This window comes from Adelges cooleyi, unplaced genomic scaffold (assembly GCF_023614345.1).
Source record: "Adelges cooleyi isolate 19-005CV unplaced genomic scaffold, UGA_ACOO_1.1 ACOO_flye_CR_arks_rails_tigmint_CR_PRNA_30, whole genome shotgun sequence".
Taxonomy (NCBI): domain Eukaryota; kingdom Metazoa; phylum Arthropoda; class Insecta; order Hemiptera; family Adelgidae; genus Adelges; species Adelges cooleyi.
The window spans coordinates 20,391,392-20,409,969 of record NW_026095971.1 but is presented as its reverse complement, the minus strand read 5'-3'; the positions used below and the strand labels follow the sequence as shown (position 1 = coordinate 20,409,969).

Here is an 18,578-nt window from a genome sequence, read left to right as displayed (position 1 = left end):
TTTTATTAACGGGATCTAAATAAGAAATAACTTGACTTAAAAAAAAATGAAATATCAATGATGTTGAAAAATTTACCGTTACAGAAAAATCAAATCTTTTTTGCCAACAAGATGGGGAAAACAGAAAAAAAAGTAAAAGTATTTTGAATCACAGTTTGGAACTACCGGCTTAAATTAAGTTGATAATTAATACAATTTCAAACTTAACTGTGATTTTGTTGTAGGTTCCTAAAACACTGTTTACAAACATCTAGTCTTTAGACAACTTAATCATTTAAACACAGTCCACTTTATTGCATTATTTTTTATTAATAAAGTTGTTTATATAATAAAAAAAAGTTAGTTATAAATGTAAAATAAGCAACATTTTAAATATTTACTGTAGAATTAAAATAGTAAGCAAATTAAATCCAAAATTCCTTATTTAGTGTAAATTGTTTAAAACAATTATTTGAGCACAGAACATATTTTGAATAAATTGAACATAACTAAACAAATAATAGTAACGCTTCGCAACGCGTGTCCATTCAATGTATGTACTTATGAGATTGTAAGCCAAATTTTAAAGCTATTGTTTACTACCTATAAAAACTAAAAATTATAATTTTCAAATAGCATAACAATGATCTGTTGTACTGTGCTGTTACTTGTTGAATGTAGAACATAGATAGTAGAAAAATATGATAACTAATGATAATAATATTTTGTATTATCATCATAGCAGCAGTTATCAACCTACTTGTACCACGGTTTTTGATTGTTGTGGTTAAATAGCCATTCGTTAGCTGCTGTCAATATAGGTCTGTCAACCTACCTGTCATGACGGTGTGTTAGAAAAGTCGGTAATCTATAAATATGAAACGCTGGTCAAACAAAATATCACAAAACATTTTATTGTGTTTGGTTATCTGTGTACTCATCTATCGGACAATGCGATCATAAATAAGTATTTTATTGGCTCCCGGTCTTTGGAAAACCAAAGAAATATAACAATATTTAAGAGAAAATGTAATATCTTTACAAAGTCATAGCTAACGACTAGATGGATAAAAATTAAAATTCAAACGCTAACATTTTTTTAGATTTTTTGTCTTTATATTTATGGAATTTAAAACATATGTTCCCATTTGAAAAAACGAGGTTCGTACTTATTTAACGTATAAGGGTTGAAGATAAAATTTTTCTAAATATTGAAAAATGTAGCTAAATATGTACCTAAAATTTTAGGAAAAAAAAAATTCGCAAAATATTCATACTTTCAGAGAAAATGAGTGTCTTACGTTAGTTGGATCACCCTGTATACTATACTTGCTATAGTAATATCTGATTTGATACTTGAAAACATTAAGTAGGTTTGTTAATATAAAAATAATTATGAATTCATACTGTTTTGTATTGTATATTTTGATCGCGCCTCAATTTTAAGTCTACTTACTCGTAATAAATTGAATTTCTTTGAAATAATTTTTATTTTAATATATTTAAATAAACTATTTAAATTCATACTAATTAATATTTGAAATTTTAATAATTTACATATCAGTGTAGAGTGGCTCATGTATATCTTAGTGCCATGAACTTTATATCTTTCCCTTTGGTATCATCTAAATGGGATTCTATATCTCCGAAATCGATATGTTCGTCGTCGAGCGATGAAAGGACTTCAAATCCCAACTTTGTTGCTAAATGTTGAGATATGTAGCCCGTGAATACCGTGCCCGTTGCAGACAAGCCCAAACATTTACACAATTTTTGCCTGGACTCGAGTAGTCGATAACCAATTCCACTGCCTGCAAAGTCGACGTGGACCATCAAGCCAAATGCTGCTAAATATCGATCGACGTTGTACTTTTCGAATATGTTTCCTGGTCGGCTTACTTCAGACAAAACTTTTGACATTTGCCGACACATTTTATTGGACGACGCCTAAAGTAGAATACTATAGTTGCATACAAATTTTACCTAAATTTTACGGATAATATCAATAATATCGCATACCCAGGAAAAATCTTCATCTTTCTTCTCCACATAAGTAAAATTAAATCCTATTATTTTGCCTTGTTCTACACAGTCGTTTTCGACAAGAGCTATTAATGTTGTTCCGTTACATACCATGTCCCTCCATACGCTCTTATGAATTTCGACTGCTTCAAAATCACTAATGATATCTAACAAAATAAAATGACATATGGTTAAAAAAAAAAATCTTAATATTTTAACTGTTATTATAATATAGCCGTCGAAAGGTAAACCATAATGTAAACGACAGATAACAACTTTAAATACTACACTTTTTGTAAACGTTTATCAAATTTATTTAGTTTTTAGCCTTGATACAGCATTATAAATAACTATAATAATAGTTGTACACTTATATTATATATTTTCACTTTTTTATGTATGTGCCATATTTAGTTTAATGCTACTAACTATGTAAGTATAATATGTATATTGTATATTCTAATTGTTGTGAACTTAATATCATTTCATACACACGCCGAAACTAAAAAATACATATATGTAATTTAGGCGTCTCGCAAACCTATATGTGAGTAAAATAAATATGCATAACATACTCATTGCCGCATTCAAGCGCTCTTGTTTAAGGAAATCATATCCAAGTTGTTCGAAGATTTCGTCAAAATGATCACCGGTCGCAGTTTGTATTCGATATTTAAAACGAACGCCATTTTTGTCAAACTCAAAACTACCAAAATTTCTAGTCGTCGAATTCATATTTTATTTTTTTAATTACAAAAAATTATACTAAATATACAAAATAAAGCAATTTGTTTGTTGTCAATCTTGTAGTACGCCGGTTAGGGCATAAACATATGTGATCCAGTAATGATAGAAAGAAATAATAAAACACTTTTAAAGTTAAACTGTTTTAATTATAAGCACTTTTAATATAACAAACTGTATAGACAGACGTATCGTATTAATGTTCACTTGACGACTGACAAATGTACATACGATTTGTCAGTGTTTTATAGTGATATGCAAATTAGTGAAAGTAACAAACAACATATGAACTAAGAAATTACACAAGGGTAACTTGTGTAACTGTGCAGTAAAAAGTAAAAGTAAAATAACATAATTAAGGAAAATACATATTAAGTTAAAGGTGAACTGGTGAACTGGTATGTCCGATATCCTAGATTACGTCATGCTACATATAACATAGTATAATATATAATATAGTAATAATAATAATAAGAATAAGCCAATGGGCTTATTACAATCTATATGCTTCGATAATATTATAAAGTCCTCACTATAAGCTACAACAGATGCATTGTGATTACTGTAATACAAGTAATTATTGTAGCTTGAGACTAACAAATAGTTTGGGAGTAAGTAATGAGATAATTGTTTATCAAGTGGCTGAAAACAGATAAAAATGTTCAGAGGTCAGTCGCCTAAATTTCTGTTTTCAAAAAACAATAATCTACAAGTTAGATTGTTAAATATCAAGTGTCTTAAAAAAATTGTCTTATTATCAAGTGAACGAAAACAGATAAAAATGTTTAGAGGTCATTTGGCTGAAATATGTTTATTGTGGTATACCTATGTGAAAAAAAATGTGTTCAAACGTTGTATATCGTATGTCTAGGTATTGGTTAAATTAAAATCCTTAACAGTCTATTCCAGCATCCGGTAATGATGTACTGCACGTTTAAAATTTAACCATCAAAGGTACAATGTAGAAGAATGATGTGTTTGTGTATCCTGTGACGGTTACTTAGGAGCTCAAGAGTACAAAACATGAATGAAATGTCTAAAGATCAATCAGTATATATTAAATAGGGAAAGAAGTGAAGAGTGATAAATAAGTAAAAATAATTTGTAGAATATTACAGTTACCTGTTGGAAATTATTTGCTTGGTGGGTTAGGTTAGATTATAAGCGTACTATACACATGCACCTTAAATCTCTTAGACAGCATTTTTGACTTAAACGTCTTGGCCAATGAAAAATAGCATCTATTGCCTGCTTGTATTCTTGCTTTTATTTCCTCTTGTATTTCATCATTCTAAGTTGTAAGTGTACCTGAACACTTGAACTCTTCTACTCTGTTAAATATATATGCACCCACTTCCAAATGAGTGTGTACATCCTCTGCTAAAACTGTCCTATGAGCTATCATGTACTAACATAGTATTGTAGCACATATGTTATATTAAAAACATATTATTTATGCTGGTCAATACTGTTGATAGGGTTTTAACGTGTTTAAACGGCTTATAACTATTATCATTTCTGTTATTAACCTGTATGAAGCGTTTCAGCTTTTTATAACTAATTACCTACAATGTTGTACTCGTCTGCTGTTGTATTGCTGGTCGTTTGTTGGATTATAATGAAGACAACGTGTTGGCCAATACCACTACCAGTGGAAAACCGGTTGAATTCGGACATTCCTACAGTGATCTACTCTGGCGACAACGATGAGAAGAACACCGGATTGAACAAAGTGTACAGCACCCTGTCTAGTGTAGCTCTGAAAGCATATGAGCAAAATTAATTAAGTGTGTTACATCGCCCGGTTTTTCGCCATGAGATAGAATTTAAACACAAATTCTGCATAAGTTCAGACACACACTCTAACAGTGTGTTAAGAAAGCCGGATCGCCTTTGTCTACAGAAGGTAGACACACGAGTAACAAACTTCTCGTAGAAATTTACATTTTCTTCTCTCCAAATTCTATAATACAACTTTATAAAAGTTACTACCGTCATAGAGTACAAAACAATTTTCTCGGTTCATGAAAATCTTCAATTAGCATATCGTATCATCTACAGTCCCACTTAAATTATGTACAACCCTGGCTGGAAGATAAAAATAAATAAATGAATCCAAGTCCTGTCATACAAACTTCACACTCCAGCAAGGTATCGCTGCCCACATGTAACACTAAACAACGTAAGAGTTCACTTCGACCAAAAATTCACTTAGGCTCATCACATCCACTCCACCAAACTAAACCTGAACGTCCGCTTGCAAATACTTAAACGTTGCCTGCACTACAAACCGTTACGGCTTAAAAGTTATAGGGGTCAGCAAAGTAGTGTTACTGACGAGGTGCTGCCAATATAATAGTTCTATTAGAGATTGTGTTAACTATTGAGTAATGCAGTTGTTATAAAAAAAAAATAAAACAAATACTAACGATTAACTCGTATGACTATGACCAATGTTAGTCAGAATAAGTAGTTAATATTAGATTGAACGTCCCAACAAGCGTGACGACTTGCCTGTTGGTCTAACACCACATGCGATTTGAAATGCCCAAAAAATGTAACGACATTTTGAAATGACAAAAATATATAATATATATAAAACTGAAAATCGTTATAAGTAAAATACCTTCTCAGCTGTGCATAGAAGCTAAAAAAATAACGGTCAGTTATATTGATAAACATTTATGTTGGCATAAAAAATGCATTATAAACACTAGTTAAATCGTATGATATAAAAATTAATAATTATTTATGTGCCTAATTAATGAAAATGAGGATCTTACTTGGACCTATAAAGTAATCGATAATGTCAGTTTCATATCAATTATATTTTTCATTGATTGTACGACAGTACTATTAATACAATATATATAAACTTATACAGATAGACAATTTGGGTACATTTTATTAATTTGAAATTAGTTTCGATAACTAATAATACAACTTGTTCGTGTTTATATGAAAGCCGATTAATCTTCGGAGTTTGGGTCATCCTGTAATTCTTTCGACATGTCGTTTGTAATTTCCTGCCTTCTGTAGTTCCGCAAAGAATTAGTCAAGAAGAACGATTTTCCATTTTAACTTTTATGTATGTTGTATATTATGACATACACACAGCAAGTCCATACTAACCGAACACTCTGTAAACAATCAAGTATCAAAAACGTGTCAATCATATTTGTAAGCGCACCGCATGACTTTTTGTGTAAATAAAAACTTTATGTGAACAACAACAATTGTTACTTTACTAAAAACAATGTCGACACGTCTCACAAGTACACCGAAAGCCAAATCTACAAGTTCCAGTAAGTAAAATCTACGCAATCGTTTTTTTTTTAGATGGTAGTTAGGTACTAATAATTTGTATTGATGTATTTTATTTATTTTCAGATTAAGCTTTTGAAGGAGATGACAAAAATGGCCGTACTGAAATCGCGGTATGTAATGTTCTTTTTTTATTTTATAACCGAATTTCTCTATCGGTCTTACGGTGACGAGACGGAAGAATTCGAAAAGTCGGCAAAGACATTGTTAAGTATACAGGGTTTGGCTACCGGTTACCCGGTTATTCAAGAAAATCTATACGATCGTCAGAGTTTGAACAACTGGTCCCTGGGAGATCTGCAAAGAAAAATAGACAAATTAAACAACCGACGGGAATGCGGATACCTTTACAGCGTTCAGTTGCATTTTAAATTGACCAGAGACTTGATTTTAATGAACGCCAATAAGGCTGTCGCGTCAGAGACGATCGAGGATTTTGAGTTCGAGAAAGAAGCGATCCTGATGATCGATTCGTTGTTGGATCTGAAACCCGACCGGTTAAACGACTTCTGGTCACTTTTCATGTTCACCCTTGAGATGCGCACGTTCTTGTGGTATATTTTTGTCAAAAGCGGTAAATGGGCGGGGAATGCTACATATATTAACGAAAAATTAGAACGGGACGGTGACATGGAATTGATAATAAACAAACGCATCGACCACAACGGGTGTGCGCCCGACAATTGTTTCAATGTGGAATTCGAAAAATGCTTACACTGGCCATTGGCAGACGACCCACCGGGGCAGCAAAAAGAAAACGATTTTTCATTCCAAAACACAACGGCTAAATCGTTCAGTGAAACCAACGAAAGTGTGATGAACGCAATACGAAGGAACAAACAATTACTGCATATAATACTCATCAAAAACCGAACTGACCGACTATCGCTGTCCTCGGCGTCCGGCTCCTTGTGGCTGTTTCACGATAACAATGCATTTGATTTGTTTTTTAACAAATTCTTGGCCACCGATTCGGACCGTCTGGAAGTACAGTTTCCGGGATTGGATTCTGAAAACAATTTGACAGGAATCGATTTACTCTATGGAAGCTACCAGAATTGGGTGATCGACATGTTGAAAATAATAATGTTGCAAATAACATTGTCGTATACGAATCGACTCGGCGAAACCGACAACTTTTTAGCAGACCTCAATAGGTTCAACGTTGAAATCATTGACACGTTTCAACGCTTAATGGTATTGACAGACGACGTGCATTTCAGAAATATCCACAACAAATTTGCAATACATTACAAAGATGTTGAAAAATGTAAGGCACAGCTTAACAAAAAAATTGTTTGGTCGATTGATATGATTACTGCTGAATATAATTTACCCAAAAATATCAAAGTGGCAGTGACCGATAGTGCCGAGTCCTTAGGCGACGTTTTCACAGTAGGCTTAAGTTTGGTCGAAAAAATTCAAAATGAGATAGGCGAAAATCCAATCAGGATGGTGCAATCTTTTTTGAATGAAATCCGCATATATTAGTAATTTCCTGAACGCTATATTAAGACTACAAGACATGCCACTAATGTTTCTTTTATTAAAACTTTATAACATATATAATACACTTAATATAATCTTAAAATAATAATTATGTAAAATAAAATATGCCGTTCTAGTTAACACAAATCCACCTAGGAACTTAATTAGGTTAAACGTCACGAAAAATACACTTTTTATCAAACCAACAAGACATTATGAAAACAAAATAAGTGGGCATGACCTCAGCTGCACGGAAGTTCATAGGAACATGGATATGTCTTAATGTACGAGTATAAGGATCCTGATATTTTCTATTATCCAATGTTTTATCACTTATATCTTACCTCACCTCCAGCATCCAGCTGGACCATCTCTTAACTATAATCTCTAACCTCCCCCCTCCTCACCTCCAACATCCATCTAGACCATATCCTAACGCATCGTTGTAAATACAGAACCATCTCAGCTTTGCATCGAACCTAAAAATGATTTTATTCATTAATCATCGTTCTACATAACAATATGCAGTTACTGCCAAAAAAAGTAATATATCGTTTACTAATTCTAAAAAAAAAAAATGTTCGGTTCAGCCGGCGCTCCATGTAGGCAATATTGATACACCGATGTTTTGTGCCCACTATTGGTAAGACAAATATAAGAAATCAATAACATTTTTTCGTAAGTATTAAAATGTCAATAAAAAATGAATTTTTTTGACAAAAAAACAACCTGTTGACGAAAAAGTAAAAGTAATGATTATTATTTATTATTTTTACGTTTCTTTTTAACTTAGAAAATCCATTTCGATTCTATTCGATTTACATTTAGACTGAAAAGAACAAAAAAAAAGAGAGCCTAATTCGATTAACACAAGTAAATAATGTAATAAAACAAGAAATGTATTCATATTATACAAGCATATAGTAATTTTTTTGGTTTGTCAATGTTCACCGGTAGTATTATGCCTAAAGAATATTCCATACTAATTTGACTTTTTAAAAAAATCGTTTTAGAGCACCATAATTATTTTAAGTTGAAAAATATGCAAATTTGTTTGGTTATTTTTTCTGTTGGGCATAATTCGTAAACTATAATATTATTATTGCCAATAATAATATATTAGGCAGAAAGCTACAAGCTTTACATCGTTACAGGCTGCAAAAATATTTTTTGATATCGCACATCGGCGCAAGATATTCAAAAGTAAACAACAATTTTAAAATATGATTTTTATGAGAGTGTTGTTGTTGAATTCTTGCCAAGGCGTTAACGCGAAAACACAATTTCTTTTATTTACGAAAAACACATGTACGGTTTGATACGCGTAACCATTTCCACTATTTGCATAAATGAAAATATAGTAACCGTTACACAAAAATATTCTGTATTTTCATGTTAGGGTATTTTTTTTCTTCAAACTTGAGCACTTAATATAATAGAATGTAGGTTGTACTGTGTATAACATCAACCGAAAACAATAATAGTCGTTGTACAAATACATAGCCTTTATGCGTAAGAAAAAAGGTGCAAAAATTACATATAAGCGTTATTTTACATTGAAAAACGGCTCACAGCACCGACCCGTCTTATTTATCAGTTCAGTGTGGTATACAAAACAGACAATACGACAAGCTAACAGGTAATATTAGAAGCTAAACTGTTGAAGATATTTTTTTAAATACACAACAGTTAGAAACATTATCTCAAATCGGGGTTTTGCAATAAGATAAATCGAAATCCGCTAGTATACTCAGTACACAGAATGTATGACCCGATTCAATTACCTAACCTACGTTTTACTATTAAAATCGACATTCGTCTGTTTACTTTTTAGATATCCATTGAAAATGACTAACAATTATAAGCTACAAGTTTTATGTTTGTTTGTGTTAACTATTTGCGTCGTTATAAACGATGTCAAATGCATAACGCGAAAAGGTATACATAATTTTAATGTTTTTTTTATGTAATTTAACTGTTAGATATAATAATAAGTTTTTCAATAGTTATAATAATAATATTTCTCGTGATAACTTTATATTTTACAAATTTAAGATATTATTACAATTATTTCAGAATGCCGCGAACAAATTTATATTACCAGTGAGTTATTTTTTTTTTTTATAGTTATTTTAGCAGTCTGTAACGTTACGATATTTTGGCTGTCTTTAATTGTCTAAAAGTTAAAAACTACATGCAATCCCTTTAAATCCAAAAAAACTAAATGTACATTTGTTATGATCGCTTTGATCTCACTGCATAATGTTTTTGCTAATTATGTAAAATTTGTTTTCTTTTTAGACCATTTGATTTCGATATTGTTTGGCGGTGAGTATTTTTATAGTTAATAATATAGTAAATTACAATTAAACGGAAAAGAAATTTTACGAAAAATACATGACATTTGGGCATTGATAATAAATTTTAAAAAATTGGCATAGTGTAAACTCTTAGAGACGCCATACTCTTTATGTGTCGAGGCAGAAACTTATTTAATTATGTTTAGGGTTTCCAGCTGTTATTTTAATAAATTGTCTGCATTAATATTAATTAGTTGAAAATATTTTATATCTAATCCGTAATGTGACATAAAATATAGTATGAGTTCATTTTCATACGTTGAATGACTATCATCTGGCCATCTGTGGTGTATAATAATATTTTCTGATTTTATACTAAATTATTAAATTTACATAACAATGGAAATTCTTTTACAAATAGAACATGACGGTTACTAAATACTAGGTCATATATAATTATGATAGATGTATTTATCAGAGCTATCAATTACTTTGCAATCATCTAACCTAATAGGAGATAACTGTATGCGTGAAAATGATATCTAAAAACACTTTGTTTATATTAATTAATTAAATATATAGTTTTGACCTTTACTTTAATACTATAGTTTCAAAATAATAATATAGTTTAACTGAATAATTTGTTAAAACTTAAAATATTTAACAAGTTGGCTGCCACGAGTACATGAATTTGTCAATACAAATAATACAGTCCCCATTTGTTTTTTTAAATTAAAACAGTTAAAAACTAATATACCAATACTACTTGAAAGTGATAAATAAACACACTGGTATTATACATTTTTTTATACTACAGACATCTTTGATCATGTGGCTTATTATTAGCTGTTGTTTTTAAGTAATATATTATGTAATAACCCAGTGCAGTACAATTACTTAAATAGAACTTATTTTTATACTTGATTTTAGCACGATACATTTACCTTATTGGAAGTTATACTGACTATGTTGTGTTTAATTAAATGTTGAAAAGTTATTACTAAACATTATTTAACGAAATCAATCATAATTTTGTTTTGTTCACTTTGATTTCAGATCAAAAGGCCAAACTGGTTAAACATCTTGTATTGAAACATGGTTACGGTATTGTTATGTGTATATTATTATTTTTGTTTTAAGTACAGTTGTGTTTACAATATAATATTATGTAGGGTATAGATTTTCCATCGGTTACCGATAATTTTTATTAGTGCATTTAACGGATCAATAAAATATGTCCAAGGAAACGTTAAATTTGTATTCATTTATTAAACGTTCACAAAATCCGCAGCATCATAGATTTCTTTTAACAAGCAAATTATTTATATTTTATTTCAGATGGAGCTGCTGCATTATTTTATCCGCCAGGTAAACTATAATACGTTTTATACCATCAGGCGATTTTGTTTTCACTAAGTTGGGGTTGTTTTTCAGTTAGGTAATAATCGCATTTAATTAGGCAAGTCAGCGGGGTGGGGAGGGGGAGATAAGTGATAAATAATTAGAGTTAAGAGATAAGAGAGAAAATATAGAGATAAGAAATAAAAGATTAGATATTACAACATCATATACTTGTATATTAAGACATATCCATGTTCTTATGTACTCCCGTGCAGCGGAGGTCATGCTTACTTTTTTTATTTTATTTAAAAACAAAATTGCTACAATAAAATTTTTATTTTAACATTTCGATAAAAATGGCTTTTATTGAACGCTCAAATAATAGGACATGTGATACTGCTTTTAATATAATATATTTTTTAGATGATAAGTTGTTGAAAGGCCAAAAAGCAAACGGTAATTTTGAAATAATTACCAATAACAACTATATTAATGAAATTGATTTGTGGTATATATTTTTCGATAATAATACTTTCAACGATTTAAAGTTAATTCAATTATCATTACTTAACTAAAAAAAAAAAAAGTTTTTAAATAACTAATAATACTTATAAAGTATCACGATTGTGTACATTTTATTTTGTATTACAGTTGGCTATCGTTGGCCGGTTATTATTTTCATTTAATTATTATTACACAAATGAGTTTTAATTTTTAGATAAAACAATTTATTTGTACTAATAATAATAATAGGAAGGCCCAAAAATCTTACATGAAATAAAAAATTTTAATGGAAATATAATGTTTTCATTACAGATCCGGTATATATTAGAATATACGAAAATGAACTTTTATTTCAAAAGGAAATAAGAGCTATCCTAGGTAAATGTTAATATATTATGTCTAATAGAAAATAGTAGCCAAGACTTCTAATGTTTTATGTTTTTCGGTTACTTACACTCTCATTCTACGGTGTATTGAAAGTGTTATTATTCCAGTAAAATAATTTTTTTTATTTTTCATACTCATCGACTTATCTCAACCTTAAAAAAACTGTTATTTTATTAACTACAAGATAGTAAGGTTATTTTTATCGCACACAACTACTAACAACTTTATATCATTTTTTACTATATATTTAATGTTAAATACAATTATTTATCATCATACAATAATAATGTGTGTAAAATAAACTAAATGTCTATAAGCCCAATTTTGTTCTACAATGTCGTTAAAGAAATACTATTTATTGTAATCATTGAAAAGATATTTGTTCATACGCCACTACTTGTTTTTATTAACAATTTAAATTCACACCCAATTATTAAATATAATTTATTTAACAACACAAATATTTGATATTATAAAAATAATATAATGTTAAGAATTTAAGCCTAAAATTAAATACTAAAATATGTAATTTCTTCAAGTTTTATTATCGTTGTAGTTTAAAATATTCGTTATAAATTATAACAAGTGGTTATTAACAACATCATAATAAGTCATGATAATTTATTGCTAAACAAATAATTGCAAAAAAAAAATACTCTCCGGTCATGTAGTTTGTTGAATGAATTGTTTTTTTTCATACTATAGTTAAATAAGTAAAACATTAATAAAAAATATGAAAGTAAAAAAATATTTTGATTAAACGCATTTTTTTCAATAGCTTAAACAATAGGAGATCTGACAGCTCTTTTAATATATGTAATATATATTTTAGGTAATCCGGTTTTTGATGGAATGGATTCAAACGGTAAGGTTTTAAATAATAATCAACAACATATATATTAGTGATATTTATTTGTGATTTTAATTTTTTTAACGATTAAAAGTTAATTCAATCAAAAAAGCTAGACAAAATTTAACTCTACTATAGATGGTCCGATATTAATTCTGTAAAGATATGCCAGTTCTTTGGCAACTTTCCTAGGTTATGTAGGATATAACAGATTTTTGCTTTTTTTTATGTAAAAAATAGTGATTTAAAATCAGAAAAATTGCAAATTAAATTTATTTAAATACAAAAAATTAATATTTGAAAATGAAAATCGGCTTCTTACATAACATACAAAGTAGCCAAAGAACTCGAATCATTTCACAGAATTGAAATGGGACCATTTTATGTAATCAAAATGTTGTCTGTCTTTTTCGTCTAAAATAAACAAAAATGGCTTTTGGTCAAAGAAAAAAATAAATAAAATTTTACACAAATTAATTGGCAAGTTAACATTTATTAAAAACCTGTTCTTTCTTGAATATTGCCTATACAGCACTCGATAATAACAGACTGCATGAAATCCCGTTAATGAAATTTATTTGTGATATATTTTTAAGTTAATTCAGTTTTTATTACTTAACTTTAAAAAAATATGTATTTAGATATTTAGTAAATATAAAATATTATAATCATTTACTTTTTATTTGCATTAAAAATATTTGTTTTAATTTTAAAACGTTACAAATGAAATGTTATTATTTTTATGATCAAAATGTGTTCCCTTTAGTAGTCAAATCAAAAATATTATCATTTACTTTTAAGAGACAATAAAATGTGTAAACTTTAAAAAATCAGGTAGCATCCTATGCTTGTATTTGGTTTTGTTGTATAATAATTAAATACTTGTTGAGTTACTAACGTTAAAATAATTCGTATAAGACTTTTAACTTGTAAGAATTAAAATTGACAAATAAACAATTTTAGTTGAAACCTGGTTATTATTGCGCAAATGAGTTTTAATATTTTTAGCTAAAACAATTAATTTTTAGTAATAATAAAAAGTTATGCCCCGAAATTTTGCACGTATAGCAAATTTCAATGGGAATATAATGTTTTGATTATAGATATGTTATATACTACAATATTCAACAATGAAATGGGATTGAAAAAACACCAAGGTAACTGTTAATATATTAACGAAATTTGTCTAACAGAAAACGGCAATCAAGACTTTCTATGTTTTATGTCTTTAGGTTACTTATAAATTATTATCCAATTCTACAGTGTATTAAATGTGTGATTATTTCAGTAAATTTTATTTTTATTTATAATACTTTTCTAAACCCTAAATAACTGTTCTTTTAGTAGCTCCAAAATAGCAAGCTAATTTTTATCTCACACATATACTAAAAACTTTATTAATAGTTATAATTTGTAACGATAATGTATTAACTATTGAATTAAATTTTATGACAGGGTTAGACCGAACCAGATCATCATTGGGTAAGTATAACAAGCTACATATTGTAACGATTGTTACTATCTGAATATATTAGACGAGATGTTGGTTGGTTTACGTTTGATAACGGTATTAATTAGACAAATTTATTTAAAGAATTTAAAGAAATATGGTCTATAGTCTATACCAATATTTCAAAGAATTGTTTTCTCCAGAACAATAAAGGTATTATTTGCAAAAAAAGTATAGTTAAACAGTGTTCTTAAAATATACTATAGATTACATTTATAATGGTCAATTTTAAAAGCTCAAAATTCTAGTTTATATTTTATTGTGTAACGTCAATGATAAAAATAAATGTACTATCATATTAATATATAATATTATAGTCACAGGTTCCTATAACACAGCTGTGATGAAGAGAAGAAATCTTATAAACTCAGCAATCTTCTATACGCTCAATGACAGTATGAGTAAGCGTTTTTTATAATATTTATTGCTAGGTACTTTAAAATTGCAAAGTTTAGCATATAACTTAACCTATGCATAAACAATATGTGTAAACAGAAAGAAAGACAGAATAACTAATTTTGATTTAATTAAGTCTTTTCGTCGTGATTTTGTAGTATTTAACGATTTTTTTTTTCTACTTATTCATTATGTTGTGTGGTTCCAGAAAACGTCCAAATGTGCGTGGATGACGTAAGCATGAAATGTACATTGATCGCGTTAATCGAGGGTACACCGTATTATCAGTTCAAACATGAACATGAATGTACATATGAAGGTTATTGCGTTATATCTTTAACTTTGTCCGAGCATAATGACGAAACAGTGCAATGGTCTGAAAAACTGACAAAGACATTTCAAGATCAATTAGTTGACATTGTAGAAAACTGTTATAAAATATTTTTCGAAAACCCAGAAACTCACAAATTCACGGAGTGGACACACAGCAAAGAAAATATAGTAGAATCATTTCCCTCAGACGAGGAGTAAAAATTTCATTGCATATTATATTAATTTTGCTTGTAGTTTAGTTAAAAACGTTGTTTTATTTACTAAATGTTCATAATATCAGTAGAATTATTGTATTATCCAATAAACTATTATAATTAATATTTGCCATTGTATACATTTATTATTATACCACCCAATTGTTACTAGCCGAGGTGGTAAAAGGATGTTAAAGGTTTGTGTTTTGAATGAATCAACCGGAATACCGGAGTGGCCGATTTTGCCAAAATGTTTTAATTAAAGTTCCTTTTAAATTATTTTTTCAAAGAAAGATATTTTTTTTAATAATTATAAGTTTAATTCATAAAGTTGGCCAAAGCTGTGTAGGTGGTGTCTTGTAGTTGACTTGAAAAATTAATTTCAAACCCGAAGACAATACATCTTTATAGTTTACAATTTCATCATGTGTGTTATTATATTAATGAACATAATGTCAGAAAAAATTTTTTAAAACTGAAAATTAATGAGTCAAATAGTAACAAACGAATAACAATAATCTTATTTTATGAACATGCTAAAGCGATTCCTGCAATTGGTACTTGCAAACTTAAAATGTGTTAAACAAGCTATAGATAGGTACAATAAAAGATCCATTTAAGACCTAAACTTTTATACTTCTTGCCTAAGTAGTGAGTGCCTTTAAGTAATGATTTCTTATACATAGACTTGCCATTTAAAATAATCAGCTTAGCTGATTAAGAGATATTGTGGGTCAATACACACGAAAAAAATGATGTCCTTGTTGTGAGTACAAAGTTCAACAAAGTTCAATCAAGTCAAGTTAAATTTTCAAGACAAATATATATAGGTGTATAAATCTGTACAACTAGTTTCATCACAATGATTCGTTGCCGATACATAGACATTTTCAAAATAGATAGTAATTTTGTTTATATAATGTCACCTGGGTGATATTATAAATTGTGAATCGTCTCGGCGAATCCGACAACGTTTTAGCAGACCTCAATAGGTTCAACGTTGAAATCATCGACAGGTTTCAACGCTTAATGGTATTCAGAGACGACGTGCATTTCAGAAAAATCCACAACGAAATTGCAATACCTTACAAAGATTTTGAAAAATATAAGTCACACCTTAACAAAGAAATTGTTTGGTCGATTGATATGAGTACTGCTGAATATAATTTACCCAAAAATATCAAAGTGGCAGTGACCGATAGTGCCGAGTCCTTAGGCGACGTTTTCACAGTAGGCTTAAGTTTGGTCGAAAAAATTCAAAATGAGATAGGCGAAAATCCAATCGGGATGGTGCAATCTTTTTTGAATGAAATCCGCATACATTAGTAATTTCCTGAACGCGATATTAAGACTACAAGACATGCCACTAATGTTTCTTTTATTAAAACTTTATAACATATATAATACACATATTATAATCTTAAAAAAATAATTGTTCGTTTTCTTTATAATGCACATTTAAATTGGTTTTTTTGGTTGTGGGAATATTAAAATAATAATAAATAATAATTATGTAAAATAAAATTTTGGCGTTCTGGTTAACATAAATCTGCCCAGGAACTATGTTTGGTTCAGTCCGGTTTCTACCGTTTTTGTGATCAATCGTGTACCGCCGCGTTCTTATCTACTGCGCAAAGGTACCGCCGTATTATCAAGTCGTTTGATCATCATTATACTTTTCCAATCGCATCGGTTGGTTTTCTAGTACTATTCTTAGTGCATGTCCGGTTCTCCCGGCAGTTCGGGTCGGCCACCGAACATCGGCCCCGGCCCAAAAATCAAATCTACATTAGCGAAGAACCATGGCTATGTCAATGAATGGACTACGGTTAGCCCTAAACGTAAGTCTTTGAAAAAAAAACCTACTAGCCCGGCCTCCCCAAATTTACAATACCTAATAGATAATCAACCTCAACTAGATATAAGATAATAAGCACGGAATGGCGTTATTGTAACCCGTGCCCCCGTAAGTTAAGAAAATTATAATTATTTAATTTTAAGGATTGACAGGGACTGTCCAATCTTATGTGGGGAGGGATGTAGTGTAGCATAATAACTGTCTATATTTTATTAACTATTTCATAATAATTTGGAATACATGTAGTATTATATTGGTAGTAATATTAATAGGCGATTGCAAGTGTCATCGTGGTTATGTCGAAACCTTTGGTGTCGGGTGTCCTGGGCCCGTCGGTTGACACGAGCAAATCGCCTAGCTAGTTAATTAGTCAGTCCAGAATTCAGAGTAGACCATAGCAGAACCTCAGATAATAACAGAACCTCTCTAAGTTAAGTTTATTTTAAAAATGTTAATAGTATAAGTTTAAAAGTATTGGTTATTCTTTTTTTTCAAAACACCTTCTTTTATACTAATCTCCACCTTTTATCTTCTTCTTTTACCACTGAATGTTCCGCTATTTTCCATGCTCTTCTCTTTATTTACTCTTCCAATTATGATAATTTACTGATATGCTCAAATTCCCAAGCTTGTCTTCTTGCTCTCTCTTCAAATACCTTCAGCTCTACATTGTCTCCCCTTATTCTTAATATAAGATCTCTTCTGTTCCGCATCTCGTCCTCTAGCAAAACCGTTCAAATCTTTTGGGTTCCAGGCCACTATGGGATATTGGTAACGAGACTGCCGTTTCCCTAGCCACTTCCACCGCTTCTTTCATACTGCCTCAAGGCCTAACCACTCCTTTTTCTGACTTCTTTCCAGGTTTAAATAAAACTATATTACAAACTTGGCAGGACAAATGGTCCTCCCTACCTCCTAACTTTTCCACTTGGCACCGCTCAATCTGCCCTATCATCCCTCGCAGGCTTTGGTTTCATGGCCTCAATCTCTCACGTAAAGAAATTTCTTCCTTTTCCCGTTTAAGATTTGGACACAACCTTTTTCCCGCTTTCTATTTTCTCATCTCTTTGAACTCCTCTCCTCATTGTACCTTGCATGATCTAACAGCAATTTGTGATTTTTCTCATCTCCTTTTTCATTGTCCCACTCTCTCTCCCCATAAAGATATCCTTTTTAAACTCCTATCCTCTTTGTGTATTAATGACCCTAACTCCTATAATATTTTTAACTCCGGCTCTATTCCTATCATCCAATTCATCCTTGATGCTGGGTTTCGTACTTAAGTTAATAATTGTATGTTATATTTCTATGTAATTATGTATATAGTTTATTTTTTCTGTTTTAATTT

General features: G+C 29.9%; 1 protein-coding gene across 1 annotated transcript; it reads right to left on the bottom strand.

Annotated features, from left to right (window-relative positions):
- Positions 1–1,379: 1,379 nt before the first annotated feature.
- Positions 1,380–2,987, bottom strand: LOC126838638 (uncharacterized). The gene is made up of 3 exons (XM_050573227.1): positions 2,577–2,987; positions 1,999–2,168; positions 1,380–1,926 (listed from the first exon to the last, which is right to left on the bottom strand). The coding sequence occupies exons 1-3, from the start codon at positions 2,734–2,736 to the stop codon at positions 1,555–1,557; spliced, it is 702 nt and encodes a 233-aa protein (XP_050429184.1). The 5' UTR covers positions 2,737–2,987; the 3' UTR covers positions 1,380–1,554.
- Between the last annotated feature and the right edge of the window lie 15,591 nt (positions 2,988–18,578).